The 17,221-nt window shown below is 38.5% G+C and overlaps 2 protein-coding genes across 2 annotated transcripts; both read left to right on the forward strand.

Annotated features, from left to right (window-relative positions):
- Window positions 1–1,876: 1,876 nt before the first annotated feature.
- si:dkey-21a6.5 (laminin subunit gamma-2) lies at window positions 1,877–11,948 on the forward strand. Its single transcript, XM_041811942.1, has 9 exons — window positions 1,877–2,057; window positions 4,928–5,101; window positions 5,256–5,394; window positions 5,487–5,575; window positions 5,766–5,829; window positions 8,251–8,339; window positions 8,424–8,536; window positions 8,628–8,784; window positions 11,250–11,948. Exons 1-9 carry the CDS (start codon window positions 2,009–2,011, stop codon window positions 11,405–11,407), a joined length of 1,032 nt encoding a protein of 343 aa, XP_041667876.1. The 5' UTR covers window positions 1,877–2,008; the 3' UTR covers window positions 11,408–11,948.
- Window positions 11,949–14,004: 2,056 nt separating this feature from the next.
- mrpl35 (mitochondrial ribosomal protein L35) lies at window positions 14,005–16,787 on the forward strand. The gene is made up of 4 exons (XM_041812907.1): window positions 14,005–14,080; window positions 14,296–14,461; window positions 16,302–16,446; window positions 16,532–16,787. Exons 1-4 carry the CDS (start codon window positions 14,017–14,019, stop codon window positions 16,718–16,720), a joined length of 564 nt encoding a protein of 187 aa, XP_041668841.1. The 5' UTR covers window positions 14,005–14,016; the 3' UTR covers window positions 16,721–16,787.
- The last annotated feature ends 434 nt before the right edge of the window (window positions 16,788–17,221 follow it).

Consider the following 17,221-nt stretch of genomic DNA (forward strand, 5'->3'; position numbering starts at 1 on the left):
GTAGTATAGCATCTCTCACAGATCAGTTTCCAGACTCAAATGGTGACCCCCAGGCTCAGGTACTTAAAGATGGAGCTATTGTGATCCAATATATCAACATTTAACAACATAGTACATGGAATATATGGCAAGGAATGTCAGAATGTACAGGTAGATTTTAGTAATTCAGAGATCCCAGGAAAATACCAACATGAGATCCTTTCCAATTTGGCTAAAATCAATCTTAAACTGAACCAAATATTTTATTTGTGAATTTTGAACATGTCTCAAGGTTGCGTGTAAAAAAAAAAAGATAAAACACACATGCTCACTGTTGGTGCAACAGCTGTTCTTCTGCCACAAGTCAAAGATTTTTATTTATCTCATGTCAAATTCTATCAATTTTTTGTTTCATCATGTCTGTCTACAATACAACTAGCTTGATATGATACAATTTTGGACCTTTTAGGGGCTTGGAGTTTCATGTTGGCACCAGGGAGATCAATAAGGACTTTTTTTGGATAATCAAGATATATTTTAATGCTATTTTTATTCACTTTTGGTTGCTTCTTTTTCTTCAACACACACATTTTAAATATTAAAAGTAGTGTTTAGATGTATTCCCTTATACTGAATGCTCATTTTAATGCTCCCATGCAGTGTTAATTTCGTCAATTGAAACTATGACTAGAACTATTCGTCGACAGCCTTTTTTTCCATGAAAAAACTAGACTATAACTAACAAATAAAGATCTGTGATGGCTAAAACTGACCAAAACTAAGTTTAGTTTTCATCAAGATGACTAAAACTAGACTAAAATGTAATGTAGTTTTTGTCAGATATTAAAAATTCCTGATATTTCTCCACCGTGAGTAAATCTGTCAAAAACAATGCATTTGTATCTATTCTTCATCTCAGCTGTAGAAAGCAGGGACCCCAGGTTTGGCAGGGTGCATAGAACACACTACCATGATTTGGTACCAGATTTGGGCAAGAAAATAAATGCCTGGACTAAAGGTTAAGACTAAAACGTGGGGACTTTTTATGGACTAAAACTAGACTAAAATGTTTTTGAGTTTTCATTGACTAAAACTGGACTAAAAATAAAAGGAAAGAAATTACTAAAATGTGACTAAAGCTAAAATGCATGCCATTTAAAGACTGAAACTCAGACAAAATTTAAAAATAGCTGCCAAAATGAACACTGCTCCCATGTAATGACTATATGATGAGGCCCTTTGGAGCACAGGGCCTCTCTCATCAGGATGCAACATAAAAAATGCACCGTTGATAAATTTTTTAAAAACTCAGTCAAAATACATTGATTTTATTACTTTCATTTACCCTTGAGTTTAGATTCTTCTTCTTATTGAATAATTGTAATACTACAATTTATTTTCTTCCTATTTATTGTACATACAACTCTCTAAAGAACCAAGAGACTACTGCAGAAAGGTGTTTTTCTCTGATTCTTTAAATTAAGGGTTTTATGTTTTTATTTGTGTATGTTTGTTTATTTGTAGCCTATACGGTTAAACGAAGCCCAACTTCCTAACTTCAATATAAAATCGTACTTATTAAATGGTCTATTACATTTCATTACGTATTACATTATATATCATAATATTACATTCACATATTTTTGTAAAAAAAAGTGATGACTGATCAAGAAAACAAATCAACAAAAAATTAAGTCATATTCACTCATATTCACCCAGAATACGTGTTTAGTAGATGCAGATTGTATTTTATTTGACCTCTACCAGACGCCGTAGCGCCCCTGCAGGCCGTCCCACGCAACAACAACATCTGTGCCTGAATCCAGCCCATTTTTCTCCGTTTTTCCCTCTAAAGCAAAATCACATGATGTGTATTTTGTCATATGATACTGATGAGAGGACCTGATCCCACTTCGAGCGAGCGTCACTGACGTCCTCCGTGAAAAACAAGGACAAGTCGACCACTTGTCAGGGATGAGATGCTGTAGCCGGACACTGTTTGGTGGAAGTACTCGATAATCTGAGGAGGATGGCCCGCCGGGGACTTCTACCTGCGATATGCGCCGCTTATTTATTAGGTAAGTTTAGACTACTGTAGTGCTAAAATCGGAGTATGGTGTTATTAAGGTGTAATAGTTTGCATAACACAGTTTAACGTGTGTTTTAGTCTGCTATGGCTCATTATAGGCTAATGAACGATGTTTGTTAACTTCTGTGGAGTGAACAAAACATTAAAGTTCTTTAAAATGAGTATTAAATTATGTGAAGACCTCTCTCTGACCCCTTTTAACCAGACTTCATCAGAAACTTTCCCTCTATGATGTTCTCAGGGTGAATGCAACATACTTTGTTCCTATGCTGCTCTTATCATCCTGATGTAACTTAACTTTATGGTATGTTGTTGTGGTATTACTATAATCTCTTTATAGGGATTTATGTGCTGACGTTTAAACCTCACCCTTGCAAACTCTCAGGATTACAGCATTTCTTTCTGCCACTTTAACACTGCAGACTCATGTCCAAAAAAGGGGGAGAAAAAAACTGAGAGAGAAATGTTGTCCAAACCAGAGCAGACTCAAGCAGAATAATCACATGACCCCATTTCTGTATAATTGCACCTCACGAGGAGGATGGCTCTTTTTCAAGAAAGCACTTAAGCACATGGCTAATGTGATTACTACCACAATATAGCCTCTGTTTTACTGTTATGTGTAAACTACCCCCACCTTCTTAGTGGTTAGCAATGTCCAGGGATATACTTAAGGTGTTAGAAATGTCCTGATAACACAGCTGATTGAAGAAAAGATGCTGTTTTTATGAGGCAATAATAATCATGACTGAGGGTGGATAGCTGTCCACTACAATAGCAGCTTTTTGGGCTGTTTTGCACTAGAGCATTTTCACAAGGCCGGATCCACATTTATTAATTTAGGATGAATCCACTCAGGAAAGTTGTTGACTACGAAGAACCAGAAAAAATATCAATGCTGTTTCCCACCTTCCAGTAGAGAGGTTATAATGATCACATTTACATAAAATCAGATAATGCTTAAGTGTGATATGTTCTTTCCTGTGTTGTGGACAAAAGAGGAATTTGCTAAGTTTGTGGCTCAAAGTTGTTTTTTTTTCCACTTGTGCATTGATTCAAGTTAATTTTTTACATTTGTGTTTAGTTAACATCTGATAAAGAGATTGGACATGGAGGGAAGAACACCGCAAATCACTTCTTTTCCTAACTCTTTCATTTGTAGTCAGATACAAAGTTCAGATTTATTTACAACAAACATTAGGAAATCTTACAATGTAGGATTGTTTTCTAAAGGACGGGTTAAGCCTGGTTTTATCCCAGGAGTAATATCATCATCTGTGGAAGATATTTTCTTACGTTGTTTATGTTTTGAATCTGAATTTAGCTTCTAAATGTGGCTTTGTTAGGAATCATTTTGCCAAAGATGTAATCATTGCTATTATATTATCCATGTTTCTTTACGATTGCTCCTGTGAGGAGTTTTTAGCTGGTTCTAAAACAGGCTGTTATTGATATTGATGTATGTGAATGACCTATAAAAACAAATGATAACATCAGTGACTAGTTTCATTATTTTATATTGTTGTTTTTAAATGCTCGAAAACTGTTGCTCCAGGGTAGCTGTCTGATGAAGCCAGTAACATTATGCTTCCATAACCTTGCAGTCTTTTGACATTTTTCCATGACAAACATATCAATATGTGATATGTTTGACTGTAGTATTTCTCTGTCCAAGTAGGCTGCCACAAAGCCAAAGTTCCTCACAGGAGCTTTAATGTTATGTTTTCTTACAAGTCTGCATTCCGTGTATAATGTCAATATAAGCATTTCTGTAACATCTCCATGTAAGTGTCTTACGGCGCCTCATATGCATGGCCACATAGATATGCACTGCCTTATAAAAGTATTCACCTTCTTGGATGTTTTACCCTTTTATTGATTTTATAAATCAATTGCAAAAAAAACACCAAATTAAAAAATTCTCTTTTATGTCAAAGTGAAAACAGATTTCTACAAAATAAAGTCAGTTAATTAAAAATATGTCAGGTAAATAAATGATTGCATAAATATTCACCCCCTTTAAAGTGACTGACCTAATTCAACAGATGTCCAGCCAATTGGTGCTAGTAATCTCACAATTAGTGAAATGGGAATCACCTGAGTGCAGTGGATGTGTCTGGAAGGTTCAGTCACTGATTTCCTGGCTACTATTACACCATAAAGACAAAAGAACACTCAAAGCAACTCAGAGAAAAATGTTATTGAAAGCTGGACTAGAGGGAGACAAAAGGGACTAGAGGGAAAGACACAAGGGAGACACCATGGTCATGTGGAAGTTTTTATGGTCTGATGAGACCAAAATGCTGCTTTTTGGTAATCAGACAAGACATCATTGTTTGGCGGACACTAAAAACTGCACATCACCACAAACACACCATCCCCACTGTGAAGAATGGTGGTGGAAGCATCATGCTGTGGGGATGCTTCTTGGCAGCCGGCCCTGGACTATGGCTGGACTTGAAAAGGGCTGTTCACGCCTGATCCCCACACAACCTGACAGAGCTTGGACAGTTTTGCAAAGAAGAATGGAGTAAAATTGCAGTGTCCAGATGTGCAAGCCTGGTTGAGACCTATCCACACAGACTCAGCGCTATGAATGCAGTCAAAGGTGCAGCTGCTAAATACTGAATACAAAATACTGAATCATCATGCTTCATGCTCACTATGTGAAAATAGGAGCAAAAACAGCCTAAGTAGAGGCAGAGCCAGTGAACCCTGGAGACCAACAGTACCACTAAGAGTCATACTCAAAGTCTTTAATCACCAGTACTAGCAGTACAAGTCCAATCATTGATTTACCTGTAGAAAAAGGGAGCAAGTTTTGCACTGAAACCTGAATACATCGACTTTTTCTTGCAGGCATGGTGCTGAGCCAGACCACACTCACCCCTGCTGTGATTAGCACAACTCTCACTGAGAATGTGACCAGTCTGACTCTAACTCCCGTGATCCTTAGCAGCACAACCTCGGGCTGCTTTGCATTCAACACTTCCACTTGTGAGGCCTGTGCACCGGGATCGCGGTACGACAACAGTGAGTCAATGACCTTTTTGCAAGTCTCTTAAGACACTATTATAATGTGATTAGATCTTTGTCCTATGTCCACAACCCCTAAGTGTACAAAGTGGTTCAGACAATATGAACAGACAAAGTCAAAGCTAACAAACGGGTCCTTATTCCCTCTCAGACACTCTGATGTGTATATGCTGTGCTCAACCTGGGCTATGTCTGTTTCCTGGAGCTTGCTTGCCATGTACAACAGGTTTCTATCAGCCACTTGCAGGACAGCTGCAGTGTCTGCCTTGCAGCCGGGGCTTTTACACAAAGTAAGAACTCAAACTTTTCCCCAACAAATCATTTTTACTCCTAAAAGATCAACTGTGTCATTCACTAGTATGTCTGTAACACCACTGTATAGTTTCACTGGAAGTCCTTTGTGCCACGCCTGTCCTCCTGGATCCTTCAACAATAACACTGGGGGAGAAAGTTGCACGAGTTGTTCTCCAGGTGTGTTCATTTAGCTTTTAAACCATAACTACTCCAAGAAATCAGCATCTTTCATACATAAACAGAGTCATGCTTGTTGTGAGAAATTAGATTTGCATGATTAGACTATCCTCACTAGATCAATTATGAAAGAATGTCAGCTTGCAAATGAATATAATTAGTTTGGTTATTTTTTGTATGTTGCTCTCAGGCTTCTATTCATCGCTGCAGAGCTCCACTTCATGTACGCCCTGTGAGCTGGGAACGTTCTGCAAGTAAGCTGTACTTTAGTGTCACCCGGTTTCTGTTCTTCTTTGCTGTTTTCTGACAGGAAACAGTGTAAGACTTTCATAAAAATCCTTCTGTTTAAAAAAATCCCTTATCTAACATTAGATCTAACATCACATGCTTTCATTTTTCCATCCCATGGCTCTTGTTTGTAGGCACAGCTGCACCAGTACATTCAAGACCAGTTACACAGTCTGCTTTGATAACTTTATGAAATTTTAAGTGGCATGCATGACCGTGTTCCGGTGGATATAAATACACAAACGGTTTGATGATTTAGGAGGGAGATGACCATTTCTAATTTCTTGATTTTCGGTCTGAGCTGCTTCCACATACTCTAAATGGACAAAAGTATCTGTTGATTACTGAATTCAGGTGTTTCAATCAGACCCATTGCCACAGGAGTATAAAATCAAGCACCTAGCCATGCAGGCTTTATTTGCAAATATTTGTGACCTGCTAAGGTGCATGATGTGTAAAAGTCACCAACGCTCTGCTGATTCCATAGCTGAAGAGTTCTGAACTTGCCTAAACCGAAGCACTTGGTTTTTAATAGCGTAGACCCCTACACCCCCAGCGTATGGGTCAGGGTCTGCTGCTGCATACCCCAGCGTACAGGGCTATGCTAAGGTCTAGTAAGCACAGCGGTGTACTCATGCTAACAACATCTAACACGCTGCACGCCCTAGTGTAGAGGTCCGCCCCAGTGTAGGGGTCTCCAGCTGAACACCCCAGCGTAGAGGTTTTGTCGAGGTCTGCAGCCAGACCCTCTTGACAGTTTGGGGAACATTCCAACATGATGGTGCCCCAGTGCAAGCAAGGACTATATAGACATGGCTAATGAGTTTGGTGTGGAAGAACTTGCCTGGCCTGCAGAGAACCCTGACCTCAAGCCCATTGAGCACCTTTAGGATGAAGTGGAGTGGAGATTTCAAGCCAGGCTTTATCGTCCAAGATCAGTACCTAACCTCATAAATGCTTTACAGAATGAATGGGCACAGACTCCCACAGAAACACTCCAAAATCATGTGGAAAGCCTCCAAGAAGGGTAATGATTGTAATGATCAGGAGACAGAATACTTTTGTCCATATAGAGAAGTGGCTCTCACTTGGGCTGGAGCCTATCCCAGGTGTCATTGGGCGAGAGGCACTCACATCTATGGCCAACCTAATGAGCATGTTTTTGGTGGTGGGAGGAAGCCGGAATACCCGGAGAGAACCCACGCATGCACGGGAAGAATATGCAAACTCCGCACAGAAAGACCTTGACCGGGAAGCGAACCAGGGACCTCCTTGCTGTGAGGCAACAGCGCTAACCCTTGCAGCGCCGTGCAGCCTCTAGACATGTATAACATATGCTTTTTTTTTTTTTTTTAAGCTTGTTTTCTACAGATTTTGAGACATTAAGATATTATCACCTTTATTATCCTAAGATAATGATACAAATAACTTCAAACCTCTAGAAAAAATATATTCTTTATATCTAAAAACAGGGTAAAATAAAACATGGATCTATGCCCGCTAAGGGCTTCAATACATAATGGACTTCTTGCTGAAAACAGCTCCATGACCCACTCTAGGGTCCCAACCCACCAATGGAGAACCATGGACACAGAAGAAGATTTTTTCATCTATTACAGGGAATTTTCTAAAAAGCTCACAACCTTAGGTAGGCGTTGAACAAAGGATAAGTTGATAAGGTTTAGTTTTACTTTCTATTTTACACAATTAAAAGAATAATAAAAGAATTGTACTAAACAGACAAGTGTAGATAACTCAAGTTGCACTCATAAGTGGTCAAGCAATATTTGAGTCACTGGACAGGTTGTTAGTATAGATCAGAAATAGTAATGGTCCCAGGACGGACCCCTGTAGAACCCCACACAGTGGCCTGGCTTTGCTTGAATAGCAGTCATTAACACAAACAAACTGAGTTCTATCAAAAGATTCTTAAAACATTTGTATGCGATAGTGAGATAACCATATTTACTTTTTAAGGAAATGTCATGTTTAACTGTGTCAAATAATTTTGATCAAGCTAAGAATTACTACAAGTAAATGTATGATTATCAACTGCAGAACAATTCTGCACATTTATATCTTCTTTGACTCATTGAAGCCACCCTTTATCCATTGACTGGTAGATTTATATCTTAATTTGGCTTTAAATGTTAAAAGTGACATCTGTCAAAGCTGTATATTATAATGACTATCTTCGCTTGCTGTTTGAAATCACAGGATTACAAAAAAATGTTTCCCATACCTTTTTTGCACTTTGGCAACAGCAGCTTTGAGCTCAATAAGCAAAGATATGTTTCAAAACTACCTCTATGTTGTTTTTGGCAGTCATGAAATCAATGCTAGGTTGTCTATTAACAGTCCTAAACACGTGTTTGTCTCTCTGACAGCACCTCTGGTTGTCATGCATGTGAGGCGTGCCCTGGAGGAACAGAAGCACTACAAACCGCCACTCAAGTCTGCACACCATGTCGGCCAGGTGATTAATAATGACATTTGTGAGTATAGGAGCGAATTAAAGATAAGAGGAATATCCACTGAGCTGAGGTATTCTTTTCACCAGGCATGTACAAGGCACCCAATCAGAAAATTTGTCAAATCTGCGGCAGCGGCTTCTTCCAAATCCATTGGGGCAAGGAGAGCTGCGATGTGTGTCCGGAGAATCACTACTGCCCCGTGAGCACTACACTCTACAAACTCTTCAGAGACAAAGTACCTGTGTTTGTGTTGTAAATGCTTAGTGTGTTCTATGTTTTTTCTCCCTCAGAGTCCAGATGTGAGCCCCATTAGGTGTCCGAATGATGCTTTCTGTCCAGCGGGAAGCCTTGCTCCAGGATACTGCATGGAAACTTTCTTCCGTAAAGTGGGGGACACGTGTGAACTGGCTCCTGTCACCATTGCTCTGTTAGTTATAAGTGGAGGAGGTGAGTAACGGTGCTAGAGGACACAAAATTATCGCTTTGTTTTTCTAGAAACAGCCAAATGCAACCATTTTTTTCCTCATAATTCTGAGTGTGTAACTTGGTAATGCATTAAGCTTTTATTGGACACCATGCCGATGCTTGTGACTCAGTTAAGCTTCTTCAAATGGATTTCCTTTGAAGTGGACACACTATCAGCTGCAGTGTCACTCTTTTATGGGATCTAATTACACACAAACATTGCCTTTATTTAATAGCTTGTGTCTGATGTGGTTATAGATCCCATAAGAAGACATTAGACATGCCAGTTAGTTTGTGGGGACAGATTTTATTACAGTCATAAAATAAACTCGGCAAATATGAGAAAATTAAACATGCAAGGAAGATTCAGAAAACACAGAGTTGCAGTCGTCAGAGCAGAAACAACTATGGCATGGAAATATTTACTATATAAAACATACTTTATGAGTTATGTTTATTTATTTGTTTGCCAGAATTATTTAAAATTATAATATGCATTTTTACCACTAATTTTATAAGCCAATTTATGTAGGCATAAGAAGTACAAGTGGGAATCACAATGAGATTCAATATGCTTAACATAGCCCATGCTAATATTACAATGCAATTTTGCAATCATTGATTTATCATAAGACAATCATATACATCAAGACATTTTATTAACGTAAGAACAAAAAATGATCATTAAACAGTAAAGTGCAGGATTCATGTACTTATAAGCTGCAGTTTAGCATCAATTTCACTTTTATCACACTTAATCTCTCAACACTGTTTCTCTGCTTTTCAACATGCCATCTTCTTTTATCCTGCTGTCAACTTTTACTTTATCCAGTTATCTTCTGCTAATGTTGCCCTCATTTACACCAAAAGCACAGCTGTGAGGAGTCATGAAGTAGTGATACAGTGAGTTAAGTTGTCAGGGCAATCTTTTTGGAGCACTTTATATTACAGATATTTATAGAATAGGCAACAGTGATGCAAAAGATATACAGTTTTTTGCTTTATATGCCTTCATGGTGGGGTGTAAAAGCTGTACTTTTAATGCTTATCTTTTCATCTTTAGGTCAGCTGCAGTTTCTGTACCAGAGCGACTTAAATTCTAGTATAAAGTGCTGAGACATGTAACATCATTACTGCAAGTGCATGCAGCTGCTACTGTCACATAACTTATCACGCCAGATAGACTGCATGGATATAGTTTACTTTAATTCGGGAACTGCTGCTATACTGTGGCTACATCTGAGCTAATCACTACACTGGCAACAGCCATTGTATATGCCAGCTTACGATACAACTTAACTCCAACTGTAACTATCGTAAACACGTCGAAGCAGTTTGGGAGAAAAGTGAAAACATCTTTTCCATCATGATGTTCTTTGCTCTTTATTTAATAATGATGTGGTCCAGTTCTGCTAAAACTACACTACACTATTGCTACATCTGCTATCGGTTTCCAGTGTATCCAAACCCCGCACATAACTACTGTCTTGTTCTCCTAAAATGATGCTGATTGGTCAGGTGCCTTCTCAGGCCTGGCACAGCACAATTGTTTCAGTCTGGAGCCTTGCAAGATGGATCTGCCTGATGACAGATGGAATCTGGCCAAGCCATCTGCTTTGCAAGGTTAACTGTCACACACTGTACGAGACCTTACGTGGTTGAAAGTTCATCCTCATTCATTGTGTATTTCAAGCAGCCACTTCACTCAACATGCTTGAATACATATCGCCACAGACCAGACTGTGGAGGGTTTGGCACAACTTTTTAACCGCTTTTCTCCCTCATAAGGTTGTAACTGTGCATTTAAAGAAAGCAGGGAGTATACTGTAATGTAAACTAAACCTTGTGGAGAGCTGGTTTGACTGGAAACACTGCTCAGAAGGGATAACAGCTGGTAGGCAGCAGGTAGATAGTAAATGTGTGAACTCTTACTCCATCAGCAAAAACAGACGGCTCTAAAAGAGCGACACAGCTGCATGAAATGGAAAGCATCATACGAGAGGACAGTTCAAAATTTTTTTCCCCTTTGAGAGATTTCAAAAACAGACTGTGACTTATAGGCCAGCATCAAGGGATTCACAGTAACTTAAAGAGATAAAACCCAAGGCTCATGTAAGCCTGTTTGTTATTGAAATGTTTTTGTTACAATGGTTTTTGCATATAGTTGATGATCAGTCGGCTATAGACAAAGTCTTACTGATCAGATTTGATTATTGTATATTAAAGCCCATAATGCAGTCCACTATTTACAGACAGACTGTTAATGAACACTTTTGGTCGTTTTGGGCTTTAACTGTACAAAATGTTATTCAAACTGAATTCCAGTTATACACAAACAGGACATAATTACATGAAATAAGAGTCATGTCCTCTTGGCAATGCATCCATTGTGTGATTATGTTGTAATTTCTCATCTGATCTTTATGTGTTTTCTTCTCTCCCTACAGTGGCCCTACTCTTTATCATTTTAATGGTACTCCGTCGACGGAAAGACACTGACAGAGAGCTGAATGTAGCTCGAGCTCCATTACTACGCAAAGAGCGACCTCAGGGTCGATACTACGGGATCCCCTGTGATGCAGAGCCTGTGTATGCTGGCTGGTGAACCAAAGGACATTTATTGAGCTTTCTTAAACCTATGAAAATACTACTGAAATTTCCAAATGGATTTTAACTAAAGAACTTATAGAAGAAGACTTTTTATTTGGTACATTTGAAAATATTATTGAAAGATGGACGTTTACTGCTTTTTGACTTGTTGTAGTCTGACACTGGAACAGATGTTCCACTCAGAGATGAACACTCTCCTTTAGTAAAGTAGGTTATTGGATTAAGAGAGGTATGTATGCTGGGATGTGTGCTGAGACTGGGTGGGAACTTCTCTCTTATGAAAAGCACTTTTTTAAAACAGAAGTAATTGATTTACTTTGCACTCATGTCTCTGTAGACCCGTGGGTGCTTCAATTAACTCCTGAGACTCCACAGGACAAAGAGGTGTGAAGTATGGGTGATATCTTGTGTTTATTTAATATGTTTGATTACAGTGCTGTGTCGTCTGTAGTCACATAGGTACATGTGCTTTAATGTTTTTCATCTGCTTTTTTAAAAAATTATATTTGTATGTTTTAAAGGAAAAGAAATAAAAATGATTAATTATGTAATCCTTATTCTTTGTGCTCATTTGAATGCAAACCTAAAATTTGGATATCTGTGAGATCAAAACATTAGCAACAGGCTATTTAATTCCTCCTTATCATTTAGATTGCCAGGCCAGGAAAGTGCATGTCAGTTCTCTTTTATCTAGCAAGACCTGACACACATTAAGGATAAAAGATAAAAGATATTAATAACATGGCTGAGGTTAATCAATTCGTTTCATTTGCACACGAAAATTACTACTTGTTAGTAGCATTTTGAACTTTGAGTTCAGTTATTTTGGGACTGCTTCATTGACATTTTGCATATAAAGAGTATTCACCCAATTGGATGTTTTATCCTTTTCATTATATTTTTTTAAATCATGGTCAGTATAACTTGATATAACTTAATACTTGTTTTTTTAATATCAAAGTGAAAACAGATTTCTACAAAGTAATGACAAATAAAAATCTGTAATGTAAAATAAGTGACTGCATAAAAATATATCTATATTTCTGTCGAATTAGCTCAGCCACTTTAAGGGGGGGGGGGGTATTTATGCAGACAGTTATTTTACATCACATATTTGTTTTCAATTAATATTATTTTGTAGAAATCTGTTTTCACCTTGACATTAAAGTGGGTTTTTTTGTTGTATTTTTTGTCATAAAAGCCAAGTTGTACTGAGCATGATCAATGTATAAAATAAATGACAGGGTAAAACATCTAAGGTGGTCAATACTTTTTACAGGCACTGCATGTATTTTAATACAATTCTGGACATAATAGCCGGTGTATGCTGTTTATATTAAAGATGCTTTTTTGTATTTTCTGCAGTTAAAGTGTAAATATTTACCAGACTGCAGGGAAGATAGATGTCAACAGAACTCTGGTTAAATTCCACAAAAGTAAACAATTATTTCCACCTCGTGTAAACATCTATGAAGGAGACTGTGACCAATCGCAGATCTCACATCAGATAAACAAGTTTCAAAGTTTTAACTGTGTCAGTGAAGGGTGGATATAGCTATAAGAGGGACAAAGGCTGACTGTGAAGAGAAGTTATATCACTCCAATAGGTGGATAAATGCTAACTAGGCAGCTAATGCTTTGTGGCCAAGCTGTTTTTCTATTTAAAAGTGATGATTTCACTATGTAGAATACTCTGTGACAAGGGTCTCCAAACCTTGACATGCCAAGAAACCTCATCTGGTTTTAGCCACTGCAGGAGACCCCTCTCTTTAAAAAAAATGTAAACATTTTTGGACATTAACAGCCAAATATCAAATCTCATATCTATCATATTTTTATTTACAATCAATAATCCTGTCAGGCATTTCTGTCTTCACAAGAATCAACCGTCCAAGACATTTTTTCTGTCTTGAGAGGACATTTGATATGTTATGGTGTGGATTATCTTAAGTTTCCTGTAGACCCACTGGCACCTCCTGCTGGCCCCCCATGAGGCCAGGAGCCTCACTTTGAAAAACACTACTCTTTAACAATTGAACTTCTGCTTTCAAATTTTACTCAGATGGGTGCAAAATACTCAGAATCAAAAGTAAACGCACTGTCCAGCCAGAATGGCTTTTGATGAGTTTTATGTGATTTAATATTGTGCTTGATGATTGTTATTATTGATGTAGAATTATGTAAATAGTAGGCCAATTTTAACACTAAGATTGAAGATGTAAAGCACGTTCTATTTGTCCCTGCTGTGTGATTTAAAACAGGCATAATCTTTATCTATATTTTAAGGTTCAAGTGTTACATTTGAAATATGAATTCACATGCTAATCGAGGTAGACTTAAGATCAGACAATATTACAATCTCTAAAAAGAGATAAAGAAACATTTAAGGTAGCTCACGGGTACCGCAAAGCAGTGCTTTCCACGCCTTTTGGTACATTAAAAAAGGAAAAATTAAAATGATATTGTTTAAAAAAAAAAACAAAAACAAAAACATGAAAAATATTTTTAGATAGGAATGGGTTTACAGGCCCGTAAAAGCTGCTAGGTGGCGATAATGTACCGTTGAGGTTCAACGTTTGAACGAGACAAAAATTAAGTCTGTCCATGCAGGACTCCGTACTTACGTCACAGGAAAACATGGCGGCCGCCCTGGCAAGGAGAATGTCTGGTGTGTACCAACAATTTTAAATTCATATATCTAAATTACTCTTGACTCAAATGTAAATATTTAGCAGTCTATCCATTTAATTTCGCAAACAAATATTTGAGTAAGGTTTTGCGCTTGCAACGTCAGTTTTTGAATTTGTCTCGTTAACGTTAGCTAACTGGCGACAGTGCTGTAGTCTCCGTGTCTTATTTATAAGTTGTCCTTTTGTCTGACAGGGCTGCTGAGGCCGCTGTCCATCACAGTGTGTGCCAAGACGCCACAACTGTGTCAGCTCTCCAGTTTCAGCAAACCTCAGCCTCTCCATAGTTGTGCTACAGCCGCTGTCAGCGCTCCTCTGAGGGCTGCGGTGATTCAGACTCCCCGGTACAACATCCTACAGCGGTAAGATAGGAGAGAGGAGGCCTGCCTTAGCTACGCTGCTGTCAAATACAGTAACAGTATTTATAAAACACCTGTCTTAATTCAACCCTACTATATCTCATGTTAAGGTTATCGAATTACAATATACACTCGACGCCAGAAGTATGTAAACATCCAGGTACATTCAGAAAACCCCAGCCTCAGCCCAACCACCACCTTTGGGCTGGATGTACTGGTGCAGCTCAACAAATCAGAAGATCTTGTAAACGTTATTTTTTCCTGTTATTTACTTCAAAAACGAAAAATTTTATAAATAATAGATTTACGCCATAAAAAGTTTAATCTAGACAATTAAAGCTTATAGCTCAAGACAATCAAAAAATCCACTATCTCAAAATATTAATACACCCAACTGCAGTCATGGGGAAGACCGCTGACTTGACTGTTGTCCAGAGGACAATTATCGACACCCTTCACAAGGAGGGTAAGCCACAGAGGCTCATTGTTGAAAGGGCAGGCTGTTCCCAGAGGCTGTATCAAAGCGTATTCATGCAAAGTTGACTGGAAAGGAAAAGTGTAAGAAAAGATGCTCAAGCAACAGGGATATCTCAGCCTTCACAGGATTGTCAACCAAGCAGATTCAAGAACTTCAGAAGAAGTGGACTGAAGCTGGAATCAGTAGATCAAGAGCCACCACACACAGATGGATCCAGGAAATGGGCTACAAGTGTCAGTTCAACCACAGATGTTATAAGTGTCTCACTTTGGCTAAGCAGAAAAAGACCTGGACCATTGCTCAATGGTCCAAAGTCCTATTTACAGATGAAAGTCAATTTTTAATTTCATTTGAAAATCAAGGTCCCAGAGTCTGGAGGATGATCAGTGAGGCCCAGAATTCAAGGTGCTTAAAGTCCAGTGTTTTCAGTTTCCATAGTCAGTGATGGTTTGGGGTGCCATGTTTTCTGCTTCTGTTGGTCCACTTTGCTTCATCAAGCCTAGAGTCAACACTGTCAGCTGTCTACCCAGAGATTTTAGAGTCCTTCATGCTTCCATCTTCTGCGAAATTTATGGAGATACTGATTTCCTTTTCCAGCAGGACTTGGCACCTACCCACAGTGAAGCCAAAGCCACCAGAAACTTGTTTGCTGACCGTGGTGTTTTACTGTGTTTGATTGGCCAGCCAACGGGCCTGACCTAAACCCCACTGAGAATCTCTGGAGAAATGTCAAGAGGAAGATGAGACTGACTTTTCTTGGTTTAGCACCCAGTACTTAACCTTTTGAGATATGTGTGCTTTTGAACTTTTTTAAGAGGAAGATGAGAGACGCCACGTCACATAGATGCGGTAATGTGTGCTGAAAAGATTGGATGTTGTAGGGTATACAGCCCATGGTATTTTGAATAAAATTATAAAAAATCATACTGTAAATATGACTGCAATGTTTGTAAAAGAGCTCACATTATGCAGTGTTCAATAGTATCATAACCACTTGTTAACAGAATAAAACAGAGTATCCCATATCCAGATCAGGAGAGGAGGGTGGAACTTTCTTCCAAGCGGGGAGGGCCAACCGAAACTGGGGACAGTGCTAACTCCCCACATGACAAAATAAGGGGAAAATCTGAGAACGGCTTGTTTCAGCACACATTTTCTGAAAAGGGGAGAAAGAGAGGATGGGGAATTAATTTTTTTCTGATTCTTGGGGGGATTTTGGACAGGCCAGGAGCACATGTTTCCGTTACAAAGCCTGAAAATTGTGTTTTGCATAATATGTGACCATTAAGTTACGAAAAAGAAATCTTTTGAACCACTGACTAACCATTGTTGTGCCCTTTCTACACTGTTTCTGTGTTGTTGCAGTATATCATCCCTGCTTCCCAATGTGACTCAGCAGCCCAGCAGAAGTCTCACATACTTCAGTGTGAAAAAGGGAAAAAGAAAGTCTGTAAAATCAGTAACTGACCGGTTTATGAGGTTGCACTGTGGCCTTTGGATCAGACGAAAGGTAAGAGTCTTTGGATGTCAAATGCAGCGTGTCTCTTTTCACTTTAGAAACATTATTCTAACAGTCTGACGTTTTCAACGAACAGGCTGGTTACAAGAAGAAACTGTGGAAGAAGAAACCTGCCAGACGAAAGCGCCTGAGGGAGCATGTCCTCTGTAACAAGACCCAGAGCAAGCTTTTGGATAAAATGACCACCTCTTTTTGGAAAAGGAGGAACTGGTACCTTGATGATCCATACCAGAAGTACCACGACAGAGTCAACCTCAAAGTTTAATTAGTTGTTTCACATTGTGAGATCTTGTTTCTGATTGACTGTAATGTAATAAAAATTATACACGTTACAAAGCCTCATGTTGACCCTTTCTTCGAGACTATATTGTAGAGGTGAAAGAAGTACGACTAACATGCTGAAGTAAAAGTTCAGCTACTTTGGCTAAGATTTACTTAAGTAGAAGTACTCAACTATAACTCTAGAAGATTTAACAGTTTTTCATGGGTGCAACCCACATACTCAGCTCTGCTGCTCATCCCTCAAATGCATGTTCCTTACAAATGTGGCACCAAAAGGGAGATGTCCAAGCTTTCCAACAGTATAAGAGCTATTGCCAAGCATTCTAATAACAAAGGAGTAACATACCAAACACAAATTTCCTTACTTTTTGTGCTGAGTTTACTTAAGTAAAATCACTGATTTTAAAAAGTACTCAAAAAGTACAAATAATCAATCTACTCAAAGTAATTTGAGTAAATGTAATTGGTTACTTTCCACCCCTGA

The sequence above is a fragment of the Cheilinus undulatus genome, linkage group 18, assembly GCF_018320785.1.
Source record: "Cheilinus undulatus linkage group 18, ASM1832078v1, whole genome shotgun sequence".
Lineage (NCBI taxonomy): Eukaryota > Metazoa > Chordata > Actinopteri > Labriformes > Labridae > Cheilinus > Cheilinus undulatus.

Excerpts from the sequence above, each read along its gene's own strand:
- si:dkey-21a6.5 (XM_041811942.1), top strand. The coding sequence starts at position 2,009 with ATGGCCCGCCGGGGACTTCTACCTGCGATATGCGCCGCTTATTTATTA. Across the intron at positions 8,340-8,423 it reads CTGCACACCATGTCGGCCAG|GCATGTACAAGGCACCCAAT; the intron begins GTGATTAATAAT and ends TCTTTTCACCAG. Across the intron at positions 8,537-8,627 it reads CGGAGAATCACTACTGCCCC|AGTCCAGATGTGAGCCCCAT; the intron begins GTGAGCACTACA and ends TTTCTCCCTCAG.
- mrpl35 (XM_041812907.1), top strand. The coding sequence starts at position 14,017 with ATGCAGGACTCCGTACTTACGTCACAGGAAAACATGGCGGCCGCCCTG. Across the intron at positions 14,462-16,301 it reads CGGTACAACATCCTACAGCG|TATATCATCCCTGCTTCCCA; the intron begins GTAAGATAGGAG and ends GTGTTGTTGCAG. Across the intron at positions 16,447-16,531 it reads GCCTTTGGATCAGACGAAAG|GCTGGTTACAAGAAGAAACT; the intron begins GTAAGAGTCTTT and ends TTCAACGAACAG.